The sequence below is a fragment of the Erpetoichthys calabaricus genome, chromosome 11 (genome assembly GCF_900747795.2).
Source record: "Erpetoichthys calabaricus chromosome 11, fErpCal1.3, whole genome shotgun sequence".
In the NCBI taxonomy this organism is placed as follows: domain Eukaryota; kingdom Metazoa; phylum Chordata; class Cladistia; order Polypteriformes; family Polypteridae; genus Erpetoichthys; species Erpetoichthys calabaricus.
This window is the reverse complement of record NC_041404.2, coordinates 71,610,487-71,628,502: the sequence shown is the minus strand read 5'-3', so window position 1 is coordinate 71,628,502 and position 18,016 is coordinate 71,610,487. Positions and strand designations below refer to the sequence as shown.

At 40.4% G+C, this 18,016-nt stretch overlaps 1 protein-coding gene across 1 annotated transcript in view; it reads right to left on the bottom strand.

Moving 5' to 3' along the window:
* The window catches only part of elk1 (ETS transcription factor ELK1), a 179,488-nt gene that overhangs the window by 18,348 nt on the left and 143,124 nt on the right, over positions 1-18,016 (bottom strand). Inside the window, exons 5-6 of the mRNA XM_028813330.2 lie at positions 15,930-16,139; positions 7,957-8,056 (exon numbers count right to left, since the gene is read on the bottom strand). Coding sequence (XP_028669163.2) covers positions 7,957-8,056; positions 15,930-16,139 — 310 coding nt within the window. The remainder of the gene's footprint in view (positions 1-7,956; positions 8,057-15,929; positions 16,140-18,016) is intronic.

The window sequence follows — 18,016 nt, the reverse complement described above, 5'->3', positions numbered from 1 at the left end:
AACCAAAGAAAACACAGAAACGACACTACGACCTGTGAACTACACTTCAGGTAAAGCGTGCACGCCAGGTTGTACGGCCGCCCCGACACGACCGCCCACACCACCGCATATACCCTCCATGATATGTCTTCATGCAGCGGCTTCCCACCGAGGCGCATATTGCGCTGTGGCGCTCGCCCCACAGTCAGACGCAGCAGCCTTCCAGAGTCAGTAGGTAGCCCCCAAACACAACCTGTTCAAGCGGTCGGTGTCAGCAAAGGCAACAAACTCACGTCTCCACAAAACGAAACCGCTTTAGTACAGATATGCCTATTGGATTAAATGACATTTCCCCAGACGCACCCGCCCTCCATGATATGTCATCCTTCCACATATCGGACGGAACAGAAACTGATTGCCATTCTAGGATTTCCGATTCGCTAGCGAATCGCGGGGTTTACTTGTTACAAAATAAAACTGATTGGCTATGTGCAAAATACAAATTTCATCATAATCAATTAAAAAAGGATTACATGCAAATATTTCTGGGATGCAGGTCATAGTGTGACAATGTTGTACTGCAGCGTTTTAGTAAGTGATGCAATGGCCGTGTAATTCTCTCAAGCCATGTAAGTGGTTGCATACATGCATGTTTTGTGTGTGTAAGTACAGGTAGTCACTACCAATAACCTATCCAGAAAACTGCTGACATCACTTCCGCTTTCTCCAATTTAAAAGCCATGTAATCCATTAAGTCCTTATCAGTCAGGACCTAGTTTCTGACAGGGACAGACAACCATGAACAGGCTAAATTTTGGCTATTGAAAGAACCAGGAAAAAGTCATCCCTGACCTACAGTATATTTTTTGGGAAACATATTAATTTAGCATTAAACAGGGTCTCCCAAGGTGCTCCAATCCTTCTTTCTGTTTCTGCCATTTTTTTCACTGTAGCATTGTCCGCAGGATTTCTCCTGGGGAAATAATGGACCAGGTGGATCTTACAACAGCTTGCTGATAAAGGCACAGCTCCAGGTACAAGTCACTAGCCAGCAAACAAACCTGGCAGATGTGGAGGCACAGAGAAAAACAGAGAAGGCAATGTGGAGAGAACGAATCTCAAGTCCATTATAGGTACTTATGCATCTGCATAAAACTGGCCATATTGAGGCTTACATCTCAATCTTTGAATAAATAGCAGTCTGTCAGAGCTGGCCCAAGACTGAGTAGGTGCATATCATTATACCCTTTTCATGAATGAGGAACAGTGTGCCTATTATGACTTAGATACCATTTCTGCCAATACATGATATAGTTAAGAAAAAAATCTTGACCTGATCTGGGGTGACACTGTATAGTCAAGTGAGGAAATACTGTCACTGGTGGTTTGTTGGCACTCACCCACCTTAGTCTAGGCCTTCGATCTCTGGGTAAAAATGTCTAAATGGCTCCCATCTAGATAAAAACTCAATTGAAGGAATAGTAGAAATAGTTGTCTATGACTTTCTCACTAATCCACTTCCCAAGTCTTCCACCAAGCTCATTAGATGCCAATCATGGAAGAACTGATGGGTATTACTGAGAGCAACTGTAACATGGTCAAAAGTGAGACAGATGAATAGAAGAAAAAACAAAGACTCCCGAGACAATATAGGCTGAAAGCTGAGAAGGTAATGTGACAGCATATCCAAAAAGGAAAACTCCTCCTGTTGTACAGTGTTAAAAGTGCAGGGACCCAGAACACATCATCTCCAATTGTCTGTACTTAGATGAACCCATGGACTGCAGATAGGCAAAGAACAAACTATATTGTGGAATGGTAGTGTCTAGTTCACTTCAGTGGACTACTATAAGGATTCTCAAACTTTAAGCCAAGGCCCCTCAAAATGTTGTGCCATCTGGTCAGGGTACCCCACTAACACAAACTTAATACTGCAAAGTCAAACATGATGTTGGAACTTGGTTACTGCCAATAGTTGTCACACATCATGATTTTGTATAACAGTAGATCTATTCATCAAAGCAACTGCATGTATGATCACATTTTGTGTAACATTGCTAGGCCTGGTTCCTGTGGTAAGCTTTATATATCTTTCAACACATAATCTATCATGTGTTTCTGAATATAAATTATTATATACTGTGCTCTGCCTGTACAAAAGACAAGACAGATACATTTTCAAAAAGGGGATCAGGAGATAGAATGTGAACCATAGACATAATTAAAGTCAATACTGGGAAATTGGAAATTAAGCCAAAACACTAGGGACTCTAAGTCAAAATAGATCGCTGTAAGAAACCAAAATAAAACTTGTAGTTATACTGTATATTTTTGTAACATTTAACTGACAGCAACACCAATACACTTTTCAGTACATATCTTTAATATTAAATGCTCTGATGCAAGTGGTGTTGGCTTTTACTGAGCCATTCCAATCACCTTGCTCAAAACATCATGGTGATGGGACAACAAAATGGCTATGACCACTTCTACTTCTTCTTCTTTAGGCTCCTCCCGTTAGGGGTTGCCACATCTTTTTCCATATCTTTCTGTCCACTGCATCTTGTCCTGTTACACCCATCACCTGCCTGTCCTCTCTTACCACATCCATAAACCTCCTATTAGGCCTTCCTCTTTTCATCTTTCCTGGCAGCTCTATCCTTAATATCGTTCTCCCAATATACTTAACATCTCTCCTCTGCACACGTCCAAACCAACCTAATCTCGCATCTCTGACTTTGTCTCCCAACCGTCCAACTTGAGCTGACCCTCTAATGTACTCGTTTCTAATGCTATCCACCCTCGTCAAACACCAAGTGCAAATCTTAGTATCTTTAACTCTGCCACCTCCAGCTCTGTCTCCTGTTTTCTGGTCAGTGCCACTGTCTCCAACCCATATAACATAGCTGGTCTCACTACCGTCCTGTAGACCTTCCCTTTCACTCTTGCTGATATCCATCTGTCACAAATTACTCCTAACACTCTTCTCCACCCATTCCACTCTGCCTGCACTCTCTTTTTCACCTCTCTTCCACAATCCCCATTACTCTGTACTGTTGTTCCCAAATATTTAAACTCATCTACCTTTGTTAACTCTACTCCTTGCATTCTCACCATTCCACTGACATCCCTCTCATTTACACACATGTATTCTGTCTTGTTCCTACTGACCTTCATTCCTCTCTTCTCCAGAGCATATCTCCACCTCTCCAGGGTCTCCTCAACCTGCTCCTTACTATCGCTACAGATTACAATGTCATCAGCAAACATCATACTCCACGGGGACTCCTGTCTAATCTTGTCTGTCAACCTGTCCATCACCATTGCAAATAAGAAAGATCTCAGAGCTGATCCCTGATGTTATCCCACCTCCACCTCAAATGCATCTGTCACTCCTGCCGCAGACCTCACCACTGTCACACTTCCCTCGTATATATCCTGTACAGCTCTTACCTACTTCCTGCCATTCCTGACTTCCTCATACAATACCGCAGTTCCTCTCGAGGCACCCTGTCATATGCTTTCTCCAGATCCAAAAAGACGCAATGCAACTCCGTCTGGCCTTCTCTATACTTCTCCATCAACATCCTCAGAGGAAACATCGCATCTGTGGTGCTCTTTCTTGGCATGAAACCATACTGCTGCTCACTAATCATCACCTCACTTCTTAATCTAGCTTCCACTACTCCCATAACTTCATGCTGTGGCTCATCAATTTTATCCCCCTGTAGTTCCTACACATCTCCCTTATTCTTAAATATCGACACCAGTACACTTCTTCTTCTCTCCTCAGGCATCCTCTCACTTTCCAAGATTCTGTTAAACAATCTGGTTTAAAAACTCCACTGCCAACTCTCCTAAACACTTCCATGCTTCCACAGGTATGTTATCTAGACCAACAGTGTTTCCATTTTTCATCCTCTTCATAGCTGTTCTTACTTCCTCCTTGCTAATCCTATGCAATTCCTGATTCACTATCTCCACATCATCCAACCTTCCATCCATCCATCCATTTTCCAACCCGCTGAATCCAAACACAGGGTCATGGGGGTCTGCTGGAGCCAATCCCAGCCAACACAGGGCACAAGGCAGGGAACCAATCCTGGGCAGGGTGCCAACCCACCGCAGGACAATCCAACCTTCTCTCTCTTTCAATTTCTTTATTCATCTTCCTCTCAAAGTACCCTTTCCATCTGCTTAACACACTATTCTTGCTTGTATGTTTCCATCTTTATCCTCTATCACCCTAACCTGCTGCACATCTTTCCCAGCTCAGTCCCTCTGTCTAGCCTTCGCCACCTCTCTCTTCACCTTGCGCCTTATCTCCTTGTACTCTTGTCTACTTTCTGCATCTTTCTGACTATCCCACTTCTTCTTCGCCATCCTCTTCCTCTGTATACTCTCCTGTACTTCTCCATTCCACCACCAGGTTTCCTTTTCTTCCTTCCTCTGTCCAGATGTCACGCCAAGCACCCTTCTTGCTGTCACACTTACTACGTCTTCTGTAGTTGCCCAACTGTCTAGTAACTCTTCACTGCCACCCAGTGCCTGTATCACCTCCTCCCTAAACTCAACCTTCCAGTCTTCCTTTTTCAACTTCCACCAATTGATCCTTGGCTCTGCCCTCACTCGCTTCATCTTCTTGATCTCCAATGTCATCCTACAAACCACAATCCTATGCTTCTTAACTACACTTTCCTATGCTGCTTAACTACACTTTCCCCTGCCACCACTTTGCAGTCTTCAATCTCCTTCGGATTGACTCTTCTGCATAGGATGTAATCTACCTGTGTGCATCTTCCTCCACTCTTGTACATCACCCTATGTTCCTCCCTCTTCTTAAAATATAGTAATCCCTCGCTATATTGCGCTTCGACTTTCGCAGCTTCACTCTATCGCGGATTTTATATGTAAGCATATTTAAATATATATCGCGGATTTTTTGCTGGTTTGCGGATTTCTGCTGACAATGGGTCTTTTAATTTCTAGTACACTGTTTATCACTTCATCCAACTCACTCCAGAAATCATCTTTCTCTTGCATCTCACACCCAACTTGTGGGGCATATGCACTAACAACATTCATTATCACACCTCCAATTTCCAGCTTCATAATCATTACTCTGTCTAACACTCTTTTAACTTCCAAAATACCCTTGACATACTGTTCCTTCAGAATAACTCCTTCCCCATTTCTCCGCCCATCCACACTATGATAGAACAATATGAATCCACCTCCGATCCACCTGGCCTTACTCCCCTTCCATTTAGTCTCTTGCACGCACAATATATCAACCTTCTTTCTCTCCATCATTTCTGCTAACTCTCTCCCCTTACCAGTCATACTGCCAACATTCAAAGTTCCTACCCTCAGTTCCACTCTCTTTACCTTCCTCCTCTCCTCCTGCCTCCGGACACGTCTCTCCCCTCTTCTCCTTCTTTGGCCAACAGTACCCCAATTCCTGCCAGCACCCTGTTGGCTAACAGTACTGGTGGCAGTCATTGTTAACCCGGGGCTTGACCGATCTGGTATGGAAATTTGTATTGTTGTCCACATATTGATTTGGCAAAATTTTACACCAGATGCCCTTCCTGACGGAACCCTCCCCATTTATCTGGACTTGGGACTGGCACGAAGAAACACACTGGTTTGTGCATCCCCTGTGGCTGGGCTGGCTATGACCACAATAAAATCAAAACAGTATTGTAACCAAAAACATGACAAAAATTGTAAACTTGGGTCCAAACACAGAACACTTTAAAAATAAACATACAGAAATGATCTCTGACACACAAATCAAAACAATTACAAACAAAAGTTTATTTAGAACAGGAAAAACAAATTAGAAAAGGAATACATTTTCACTTTAAGCTTAACACTTTGTTTACTTTCTTAATGACATTATTTTCAATTTGCCAGCTGTACCAGCATTCAGAGAGACTTTATTAAACTGATCTGATATTTCAAGAACAAAATTAGGTATTTTCATCTTCTAGCGAGGATGGTTCTCACACAGTTAACAGTTTAGGAAATCTATTGCGCATGCAATAGATTTGCTAATAAATAAAGATACAGCAAAAAATGTGCTCTGTCAGTAATATATTAATTTGTTTCACTCTGTTCAATTAGATTATTAGGTTCTTGAACTATGTTGGATTACTAATAAATCAAAGGGGGCAGACAATTTTAGGTTCAGCTGCTGCTGCAATAGGAGGATTTCATGGTTCAGCTACAGTTTTATCCCTAACTCAAGTTTATTTAATGGTTTTGTTGTGTTTGAGATACTGTATTTTGCATTTTGTTGTATTAATTATGTTTTTGGTTATGTTATTTCTGCGTTTTATTTATTTAATATAGTAGTTTATTATTTCTGCAATTTTATATTATGTTAATATCCAATGGATTTAGAAAGTATTCAGACCCTATTTTTGATTTTCAATAAATTTCTGAACCTTTCTGAAAACATTTTTGGACTTTGTCATTATGGGTTGTTGAGTGTAGATAAATTGGCAGAAATGACAAATTTATCCATTTAAATTAAATTCACAACACAATAAAGTCTACACTCCAGCTTTAGTATTGTTTCTTGATCCCTGTTTTTCTATTTGCACATTTTTCAGATTTTTGGATTTTCTGGGTAGGACCCCTCCTTTAAATAAAAGGCACTGTTTCTGACTTGTGTTTATTAGGTATACTTGCTTTTAGGTTCTTCCTGGAAGAATATGAACAAAAACACATGACAGTAAGTCACTTTGATTGTTTCTGTTATAGTGAGACTACAAGTCAACAAGTGGTATAGTCCTAAAGAGAACCTTCATACTAGCTTGCAAAATTGGAGTATAACAGCATTTTAGTTCCTTTGTAAATACCTAAATACCTTCCTCCTAGTTGTTACAGTTTAGACAGGGCTTTATTTGATGTGATATTTTTATGTTTTGTTATATATAATTTTCTATATAATGTTATTAATCATGATTTGTATTTATGTTTTGAATATTGTTTTGCTTATTTGTTGTGTTAATGTGTTTAGTTACATGCCCCATCAGGGATGGAGACACCATGTTGTACAGCTGGAGGACAGACCTCTACCTATTTATTTGGAGGTAAGGGGTTAGGGTTAGAGTTGTTTCGAAAATAGTTTTGTTTTTTGTCATATTCTTGCTTTGTTCTATGACTACTGATTTCTGCATTGTGGATTAATTTTGTTTTGTTTCTGGGCTTCCTTTTAGGAACACCATTGATGCTTTCCTTTTTGGTATTTTGTATTTATTTATACTTTATAATAAATCTTTACAATTTTTTAAAGAGTTAATGTCTTACATGGTTTCTCTCATTCTAATACTAAAGATTATAAGCATTGTTTTGATGCTAGGCCTTTCCCTTTTTGTACTTGTGTTGGCTGAAGTCTACTTAAAGTTTAGGGCAAAGTCTATTCTGAACTCTAGCCTTTATTCAGCCCTGGCCTATATTTGGAAGGCAAGGGCACCATTTTTTGGTATTTTGGGACTACTATTACAATACTTATAACCCACAAAAAAACATCATGTTGCTAAAAAATAACAGATTCAAAAATCAGCACATGGGCTTTTGCTCAGACAAATAAGACATTCAAAATAAGAAATATGAAAGTCGCTAAAATGTTATATACTTATCTAATTAAGATGAAAAGAGCTGACAGATAGCTTGAATCACTTCTGTTCCTTTTCCAGGAAAATGTTCACTATATAGTTTCACAACTAGGTAAATGCCTACTTTATGCCATGCATGACTTGGCAAGCATGACAACCACTACCATCATGCCTCACAGTCATCTTCTACATATTTAAGGTGGCAATAATGTGAGTCAGCAAAATTTAGTAATAAAAACAAATATGAGGAGAAAGGCACATTTAATCAGCAGTGAAAGCTCATGGGCTATTCCTTACATATTACAGCAAGTATCTAAGTAAAAATTACATAATTCTTTTAAAAACTCACCTTTACAGCCCTCTGTAGATCCAACTTCTAAACTTGGCAAAGTTCCCTCCACTGAAGGACTGGGGAGCCCTATATCCTCTGCCCCAGGATTTGTGGGTACCTTATAATGAAATTTGAAAATAAATTATTCATTTAATAACAAAATATAATAAAATGCTGCATGTTTTCCTGTATAAAACAGATTATTATTAAAGTTTTTTTGGACTCTGTAGATTGAGCGTCAAAGGTTTTTCATTTTTAGCTAATAACTGTTTATGCACTGTATCATCAAACCAACAGCCAGACAAAACAATGAATAACATGTATTGACAAGAGTTCTGTCAGTTCAAACATGTCAAAAAGAACTGCTTTGCATTGGCACCTAATGTTTTAGCAAAAGATTGGGTAAAACAAAATCCTGGTATTTTGCATGAAAGTGCAGGTATAATGTTTTGCACTTTGCATAACTTTAATATTAGAGCCCAAAAGAAAGCCCACAATTGAAACCCACCTCCTATCTGCAAAGCCTGTATGAATGTCAACAGAAAAAAACCACTTTGTCAGGTCATCATGCCTGAAGCAGTTGCTGGTAAATCAGTGGCAAATGAAGAACAAAGTACAAAATGTATATGTAACTTTGTGTAGGCCTACTTTATATAGTGCTTGAAATCTGGCATGAGATTGAGGACATACAATGCAAATTTAGTAATTCCTGCAAATTCTAATTTGCAGTGCACAAATATCTCTTATATATTTAGTTGGTAAGCAATCTCTCTTGCATGTTGCAAAAATATTTAATGTCTTTAAAATTACTAATTTATAACTGTGCCTTATTTTTTTTACATAGAATTTTTTTATTTCTTATGCTTTGTTAAGCTAATATGCAATGGATGTCACCTACCTGCAGTTGTTGTTGACCAGAACATGAAGCTGAAAAAATCTGACAAACTGAATGGTTGTTCAGTGGAGCTGCAAACGTGTGCAGCAGGAGTCGAAGGCATGGACGGCTCTCAATGCCCTGTGTTTAAACTTCATAAACCTGACTAAACTTTTCGAATTGAAGGCTGAAGACGGGCTTAAGTATATACTTGCCCTCAAATCAATACAAAAATTCATGGAAGTGCTTTGGATTGTTAACTGAATTTGTAACCAGTTTCACTCCATTTTATTTGATGAACTGACCTCTAACAATTTGTCACTGCATTGTGACCTTTAAAGACATTCTTAATCATCATTTTCTTAAAATTTTCATAGTGGACTGACTGCTTTTAAACCTGAATCTAAAAAATAAAATCAGTGACACACCCAGAAAAGTAAGAAACAATGCTCAATGATAACTAGCAAGGAAAATCACCTGTAGATATACCTTGGCGTGGCTGCTAACTCTCCAACTCTAAAAAGAAAAGCATTTCAACAGAAAAATGTGGACCATACAGGACACCTTTACTTTTGATACCACAATCCACCTTTATGTTCTCTTATGGCCTTTTAGATACAGTATGTCATTGGTTTTGACAACAGTTTATGGTGATCTCTGTTATTTTTACTTGCAAACTAATAACAATCATGGTCATTCTCAAACTTGCTTTATCCAATTCAGAGGAGGAGAGAAAAACAGACTACTGTCTGTGCATAATGCAGGAAAAAGGCCTGGACTGGGTACCGTTTTATTGCAGGGTCCACTCACGCACACACCCACACTGGTACCATTTCAACAAACCTATAAGGCTTTGAGAATGTGGAAAGAAAACTGGAGTACCCATAAGAAAACCACAGAGACACAGGGAGAACATGCAAACTCCTTGAATGGCTTTTTTATATTACTCGGAAACATTTGCTGTTCTTTTTCTAAAGGACGGAAAACATTTTGCCTCCTTGATCACGGATCTTGATTTGCCTACAGCTATAAAAAAGGTCTTGGTAAAAATATTAAACGTGCCACAAATTATGCTAACAAGTATTTTTATTAATCTAAATGTAAAAAAAATGTGAAACCTAAAGATGCAAAAATTCAACTCATAATGTCAAGAATTCTGCAATAGAATCAAGCATTTTTGGTCAAGAGAAAACTGTCACAGAGCCCTGGAGAGTCTGATTAATTATCACCATTCAACCAGTAAACTGGTGGTTATCACTAGCTCGGAATATGGTACATACAGTGCATCCGGAAAGTATTCACAGCGCATTTCTGTTTCCACATTTTCTTATGTTACAGCCTTATTCCAGAATGGATTAAATTCATTTTTTTCCTCAGAATTCTACACACAACACCCCATAATGACAACGTGAAAAAAGTTTACTTGAGGTTTTTGCAAATTTATTAAAAATAAAAAAAAACGAGAAATCCCATGTACATAAGTATTCACAGCCTTTGCTCAATACTTTGTCGATGCACCTTTGGCAGCAATTACAGCCTCAAGTCTTTTTGAATATGATGCCACAAGCTTGGCACACCTATCCTTGGCCAGTTTCGTCCATTCCTCTTTGCAGCACCTCTAAAGCTCCATCAGGTTGGATGGGAAGCGTCGGTGCACAGCCATTTTAAGATCTCTCCAGAGATGTTCAATCGGATTCAAGTCTGGGCTCTGGCTGGGCCACTCAAGGACATTCACAGAGTTGCCCTGAAGCCACTCCTTTGATATCTTGGCTGTCTTCTTAGGGTCGTTGTCCTGCTGAAAGATGAACCGTCGCCCCAGTCTGAGGTCAAGAGCGCTCTGGAGCGGGTTTTCATCCAGGATGTCTCTGTACATTGCTGCAGTCATCTTTCCCTTTATCCTGACTAGTCTCCCAGTTCCTGCCGCTGAAAAACATCCCCACAGCATGATGCTGCCACCACCATTCTTCACTGTAGGGATGGTATTGGCCTGGTGATGAGCGATGCCTGGTTTCCTCCAAACGTGACACCTGGCATTCACAGCAAAGAGTTCAATCTTTGTCTCATCAGACCAGAGAATTTTCTTCAGGTGCCTTTTGGCAAACTCTAGGCGGGCTGCCATGTGCCTTTTACTAAGGAGTAGCTTCCGTCTGGCCACTCTACCACACAGGCCTGATTGGTGGATTGCTGCAGAGATGGTTGTCCTTCTGGAAGGTTCTCCTCTCTCCACAGAGGACCTCTGGAGCTCTGACAGAGTGACCATTGGGTTCTTGGTCACCTCCCTGACTAAGGCCCTTCTCCCTCGATTGCTCAGTTTAGATGGCCAGCCAGCTCTAGGAAGAGTCCTGGTGGTTTTGAAATTCTTCCACTTACGGATGATGGAGGCCACTGTGCTCATTGGGACCTTCAAAGCAGCAGAAATTTTTCTGTAACCTTCCCCAGATTTGTGCCTTGAGACAATCCTGTCTCGGAGGTCTACAGACAATTCCTTTGACTTCATGCTTGGTTTGTGCTCTGACATGAAATGTCAACTGTGGGACCTTATATAGGCAGGTGTGTGCCTTTCTAAATTATGTCCAATCAACTGAAGTTACCACAGGTGGACTCCAATTAAGCTATAGAAACATCTCAAGGATGATCAGGGGAAACAGGATGCACCTGAGCTCAATTTTGAGCTTCATGGCAAAGGCTGTGAATGCTTATGTACATGTGCTTTCTCAATTTTTTTATTTTTAATAAATTTGCAAAAATCTCAAGTAAACATTACAATATGCAAGCTTTTGAGGCAACTCAGGCCCCTTATTCAGGAAAGATGTTGAAGGGGCCTGAGTTGCCTCAAAAGCTTGCATATTGTAATCTTTTTAGTTAGCCAATAAAAGGTGTCATTTTGCTTGGCTTTTCTCTACATTCATAATGGCTAACACGGTACAACCCCCTAGTACTTGGGGTAGAAAGCAAGGAATATAAAGAAGTACTGCAGGATTTTACTTCTAATGCGGACCAAGCTTGTCTGTGTTCATCTTTTTGTTTCAATGTCCAGGTTTTCATAGTTTGTATATTTGCTCCCCAATAACCCAAGTGAAAGTTGGGTAGAGCCACACAACCTTCTGCTTTAGGTCATTGTAGGGTTGCCCTTTGGATGCGTGGATATTTTGAATTCCAAATAAATGAGGTTATGATTTAATCTAATTTCTTAAAAAATGACTTGTTCATGTATATGGGGATTCTTTGAAATAGAAAAAGAAGCTTAGAAAGGATATTCTTCTTGACAGTGTTAATTCTTCCTGCTAATGTAAGATGAAGAGTAGAATATCTATGCACATCTTTAAGTTTTTCCATGCAGACAGCAAGCTTTTGTTGAAAAAGACCTTTATATTTTCTTGTGATGTTTACCCCTAGGTATTTAAACTGATCTTGATTGAAAGAATCCTAACTCACCCTCTATAGGACACTTTTACTTTTACAACGTGGACATGGATTTTTACACGCCGAGACTAGTCTATTCAAGTAGTCAACTTCAAGTGCTGAGAACAAATGACAGTGTCGGTGTGGTTCCCTATTTACCCGACGAGGTAAGAAGGCGGTATTGTGGCAGCAGAGCCGGCACTAAGCTAAAAATGAAGCGGCTTGCGAGAAAGTGCCGTTTTAAGCCTTCGGTGATCCTGGGAAATGTGAACTCAATATCAAATAAGATTGACGAACTGGCTGCACTGGTGAAAAATGTCAGAACCTACAGAGAATGCAGTTTGTTGTGCTTTTGCGAAACGTGGCTAACTACCACCATCCCAGATGCTAACGTGAAGCTACCCGGGTTTAGCACAGTTAGAGTGGACAGAGACGCAAGTATCTGCGGGAAGCACAAAGGAGGAGGTCTAGCTCTCTATGTCTATACAAGGTGGTGTAACTCTGGACATATAAACGTCAAAATCTCCACTTGCTGCAGGGACATCGAACTGTTGGCCGTAAGTCTGTGTCCCTATTACTTACCCAGAGAGTTTGGACACGTTATTGTTTTTATTGTATACATCCCTCCTCGGGCGGACGTGGAGACAGCGAGTGACATCATCCATTATGCTGTTGCTAAGTTATAAACGCAGCACTCTGAGGCGCTTGTGCTAATCGCTGGAGACTTTAATCATGTGACGCTGGACAAAACATTACCTGCCTTCTCCCAGTATGTTGACTGTAACACCTGGGGAAATAAGACTATTGACCTACTGTATGCAAACGTTAAAGACGCATACAGCTCCACCCAGCTGCCTGCGCTTGGGAAATCATAACCTGGTTCTGCTTCAGCCTCACTATAAACCAAGAGTGAGGGAGCTACCTATAACCACACACTCATTCAGGAAGTGGTCCCCTGAGGCAGAGCAGGCTCTGAGAGACTGCTTTGGAACTACAGACTGGGATATATTGCAGGGAACACATAGTGAGAACATTGAGGAGGTTGTTGACTGCACTACTGACTACATCAACTTCTGTATGGACATTGTAGTTCCAGTAAGAACAGTACACTGCTATGCTAACAACAAGCCATGGATTACAAGTGACATCAAGGGCCTTTTGAACCAGAACAAAAAGGCTTTTAAAGGCGGTGATCAGCATGAGCTCAAGCACGTGCAGAAGGAACTCCGAGTCCAGCTCAGGGAAGCGAAGGAGCAGTACAGGAGAAAGCTGGAGCAGAAGTTGCAGAATAACAGCATGAAGGAAGTGTGGGATGGGATGAAGATCATCACTCGCTGCAGCTCGAAGCGGGGTGCCACCATCGAGAGAGATTTGAAGAGAGCAAACCAAATGAACAACTTCTTTAACAGGTTTGACCACCCTAACCCACTCTCACCTTGGAGTACTGCATCCTCAACACATCCTTCTGCTGATACCAGCATAGGAGAGACATCCCCACCCACAATTACAACAGTGCAGGTGAGAAGAGAGCTGAGGAGACTTCGTGCCAGCAAAGCAGCGGGTCCAGATGGAGTATCGCCATGACTGCTGAAGGCCTGTGCACTGGAGCTGGGGAGTCCTCTACAGCGCATCTTCAACCTGAGCCTGGAACAGGGGAGAGTCCCAAGGCTTTGGAAAACATCTGGTTTCACCCCAGTCCCAAAGGTATCACGTCCTAGTGAGCTGAACGACTTCCGGCCTGTCGCTCTGACGTCACATGTGATGAAGACCATGGAGCGGCTGCTGCTTCACCACCTGAGGCCACAGGTACGCCACGCCCTCGACCCTCTGCAGTTCGCATACCAGGAGAAGGTGGGAGCGGAGGATGCCATCATCTATATGCTACACCGATCACTCTCCCACTTGGACAGAGGCAGTGGTGCTGTAAGAATTATGTTTCTAGACTTCTCTAGCGCCTTCAACACCATCCAAACTCTGCTCCTTAGGGACAAGCTGACAGAGATGGGAGTAGATTCATAGCTAGTGGCATGGATCGTGGACTATCAGACCTCAGTATGCGCGTCTCGGGAACTGCAGGTCTGACATTTTGGCCAGCAACATATGAGCGCCACAGGGGACTGTACTTTCTCTGGTCCTGTTCAGCCTATATACATCGGACTTCCAATGCAACTCGGAGTCCTGCCACGTGCAAAAGTTCGCTGATGACACTTCATGGGCTGCATCAGCAGTGGGCAGGAGGAGTATAGGAACCTCATCAAGGACTTTGTTAAATGGTGCGACTCAAGCCACCTACACCTGAACACCAGCAAAACCAAGGAGGTGGTGGTGGATTTTAGGAGGCCCAGGCCCCTCATGGACCCTGTGATCGTTAGAGGTGACTGTGTGCAGAGGGTACAGACCTACAAATACCTGGGAGTGCAGCTGGATGATAAATTGAACTGGACTGCCAATACTGATTCTCTGTGCAAGAGAAGACAGAGCCGGCTATACTTCCTTAGAAGAGTGGAGTCCTTCAACATCTGCAATAAGATGCTGCAGATGTTCTATCAGATGGTTGTGGCGAGTGCCCTCTTCTACACGGTGGTGTGCTGGGGAGGCAGCATTAAGAAGAAGGACGCCTCACACCTGGACAAACTGGTGAGGAAAGCAGGCTCGATTGTAGGCATGAAGTTGGACAGTTTGACATACGTGGCAGAGCGACGGACGCTCAGCAGGCTCCTATCAATTATGGGGAATCCACTGCATCCGCTAAACAGTGTCCTCTCCAGACAGAGGAGCAGCTTCAGCGACAGACTGCTGTCACTGTCCTGCTCCACTGAGAGACTGAGGAGATCGCTCCTCCCCCAAACTATGCGACTCTTCAATTCCACCCAGGGGGTAAACATTAATATTATTCAAAGTTATAGTCTGTTTTTACCTGCATTTTTATTACTCTTTAATTTAATATTTTTTTTTTTTTTGTATCAGTATGCTGTTGCTGGAGTATGTGAATTTCCCCTTGGGATTAATAAAGTATCTATCTATCTATCTATCTATCTATCTATCTATCTATCTATCTATCTATCTATCTATCTATCTATCTATCTATCTATCTGGGAAAACAGGTCTTATGTTATTTAAAGCTAGAAAAAAATATTTTTCTAGAGGAACGGTCCAACAGGTTTTCAGAATTTGCCAGGAATATATTAAAGGTATTCTGAAATAAGCAGGCTGTGCCACTGTTAACCTTTTAGCTTCCTCAATAAATATGAAGGGACACCATCGCATTGGGTTTTCTGATCATGTGGCTCTTAGAACTAGGTAGGGAAGGGGTAGTGAGAGTGATTGGAAACAAAAATGTATGGAATGAGGTATTGACAATATCCTTGATTGATCTGTGTCTCATCAATGTAATGTGATTTATAAAATCAATAAAAAGTAAAAAAAAAAAAAAAAAAAAAAAAGAACCTAAGAATAAAGATACTGCAATTAGATATACCTCATTCTGATTTTTAAAATGCTGCTGTACAAGTGTGATCTCTATACATTCTTCTATGCAATAGATATGCTGTTTTTGGTTCATATTTACAAAAGCAGCTAAATTTTTGACAATTTTGCATCTGCTAATTTCATATGAAAACAATAATTTTATTTACAAAGATTATGATAATACTGCAGTCCAGATTTTTTTCATATACAGTGAACCTGTTATTTATTTTCTTACAGTAGGTCTCACCTCTACATTGGCCTCCTCCAAAGCTACTATCTTTAGGATGTCTTCCTCCAATGGCAGGTTATTTTCTCTAGCAACAGAAGGAGATGGCTCAATGACCACTATGACCTGATGACCCAGAGCCTGATCTTTAGGGTTATCTCCACCAATCTTAATTTTTGGATCAGAAACGCCTGTCATGTACATCTGGGGAGGATCATCAATGCCTTTATCCTTTTGAAACAAAACACAAAATCAAAAAAGGCCAATAAAATACACATGGTAAAGGCCTCTAAAAAACAATGAATAGCAGTATTACATCTAATCCAAGATTAAATACAGTAAGGAATTATGAAAAATTAAGTCAAAAACGTGTTTTACCACCAATGCATTGTTAAAAGCTCAAAATAATTATTTCTGATCAAATCTGATACATTTTTAGATATGTAGTAATAAATACTGTAACATTGTTTGAAATAATGTAACCTTTCCTAATGACAGACAAATAACTTTAAAAGTTCCATTGCATGTCATTGGATCACTAGACATTCATAATCAAAATTTCTTTGCCCTGGAAAAAGGCCAATAATTAAATGCAGTGGAACTCTGGTACATACTGTACACCAGGAGTATATAGGAGCAAGGTTCAACTAATACACACTGGTGGCATTTAGTTTTAAATAACAGAAACCTTATTAGTTTTTTTTTTTTTTTTGACACCTTTTCTTAAAAAGATGGTGCTTAAGTGTAATAGGTGGTCAACCGGAATGTAAATGGTATGAATATTTAAACAACATTGTTAGTACTCTTTATAATTTCAAGAACATTATTTCTTCCCATTCAATTTCTTAACCAGCTTAGTTCAATACAGCGTTCCATGGAGCTAAAACATATTCTGGCACCACAAAGTAAAACACTGGAACCCACTCTGGATGGGCTGCCAGTCCATCATAGGGCACAATCATGCATATACCCATATTAATTCACACTGACCCAATATAAGGACACCAACTAATCTAAAACATATGCCTTTGTGTTGCAGAAGAAACCTAAAGTATTCAAAGAGATGATATTAAATATCACTGGGAGTGTGTGCAGAATCCGCTAAGTCTATTACAAGGTCAGTATTTAAAGCAAGGACCCATGTTCCCTGAAAAATTCTTTCCTATAGAGCTATCAGAATGAACATCACTATTTAAATATAATTAGAATTTACTTTTAAAAAGTGTTATTCTAAAGGCAAATGCTGACATTCGATTGTAAAATTACTGTCATTTTTTCCCCCACTTTGCACTAATTTCAAATTCATGTTACCCCTGACACGTGTCACACAAATATGCATGGGAGGCAGCTAAATGGACCAAAAGAAGGCAATTCCACACCAGGCCAGGGGGTGGTGGGGTGCACTAAACCTTTCTCTTTTATCTCTGCAGACTGGACACAGGAAATTCTGCCCAATTCAGGGCCGATGAAGCCATTTCCAGTTTGACTGTCTCTTATACTTGGTGGCTAATAAAAAAATTACATAACCCAAGGCTTGCTGTCAATCCATATACCCATCTGTTTTCTTTATATGCTTTCTCCATGTCTTCAAAATGCTGGAAGAAATTAGAGGACCCAAAGAAAAAACCCACACAGACATGTACACTCCAGGAAGACTGACAGGGCAAGGATTCCAACTAGTCTAAGGTTTTGAACTGCAAGAAGATCAATGTTTATGCTATCCATGTGGCATAGAGCTAAAACAGATGGCATGGTTATCATTTTTTCCAGGCAAGGTACTTTCATTGTAGAATTTGCACAGCATTACTTTCAGGTCACACAGTATTTCTAAAATGCCCTAGTCTGAGGGAGTAAGGTTTGGCTCTCTGTGACCTTCATAAGGGCAAGAGAAGATAGAATTTAAGTGGCAGAAATGTTGAAATGCTAATGGCTAAATTGTTTTCTGTCTTAATCTCAACTGAAACATTAATAAGTTGATAATATTTTTGCTTGATTAGAATGAATATTACTGTATACATGAAAGTTACCCTTCTCACTAATAATCCCTTTAAAATGAGCCTCATTCCTGAATCATTTACAGATATGTAGTACAAAATGCTGCCAAGGAA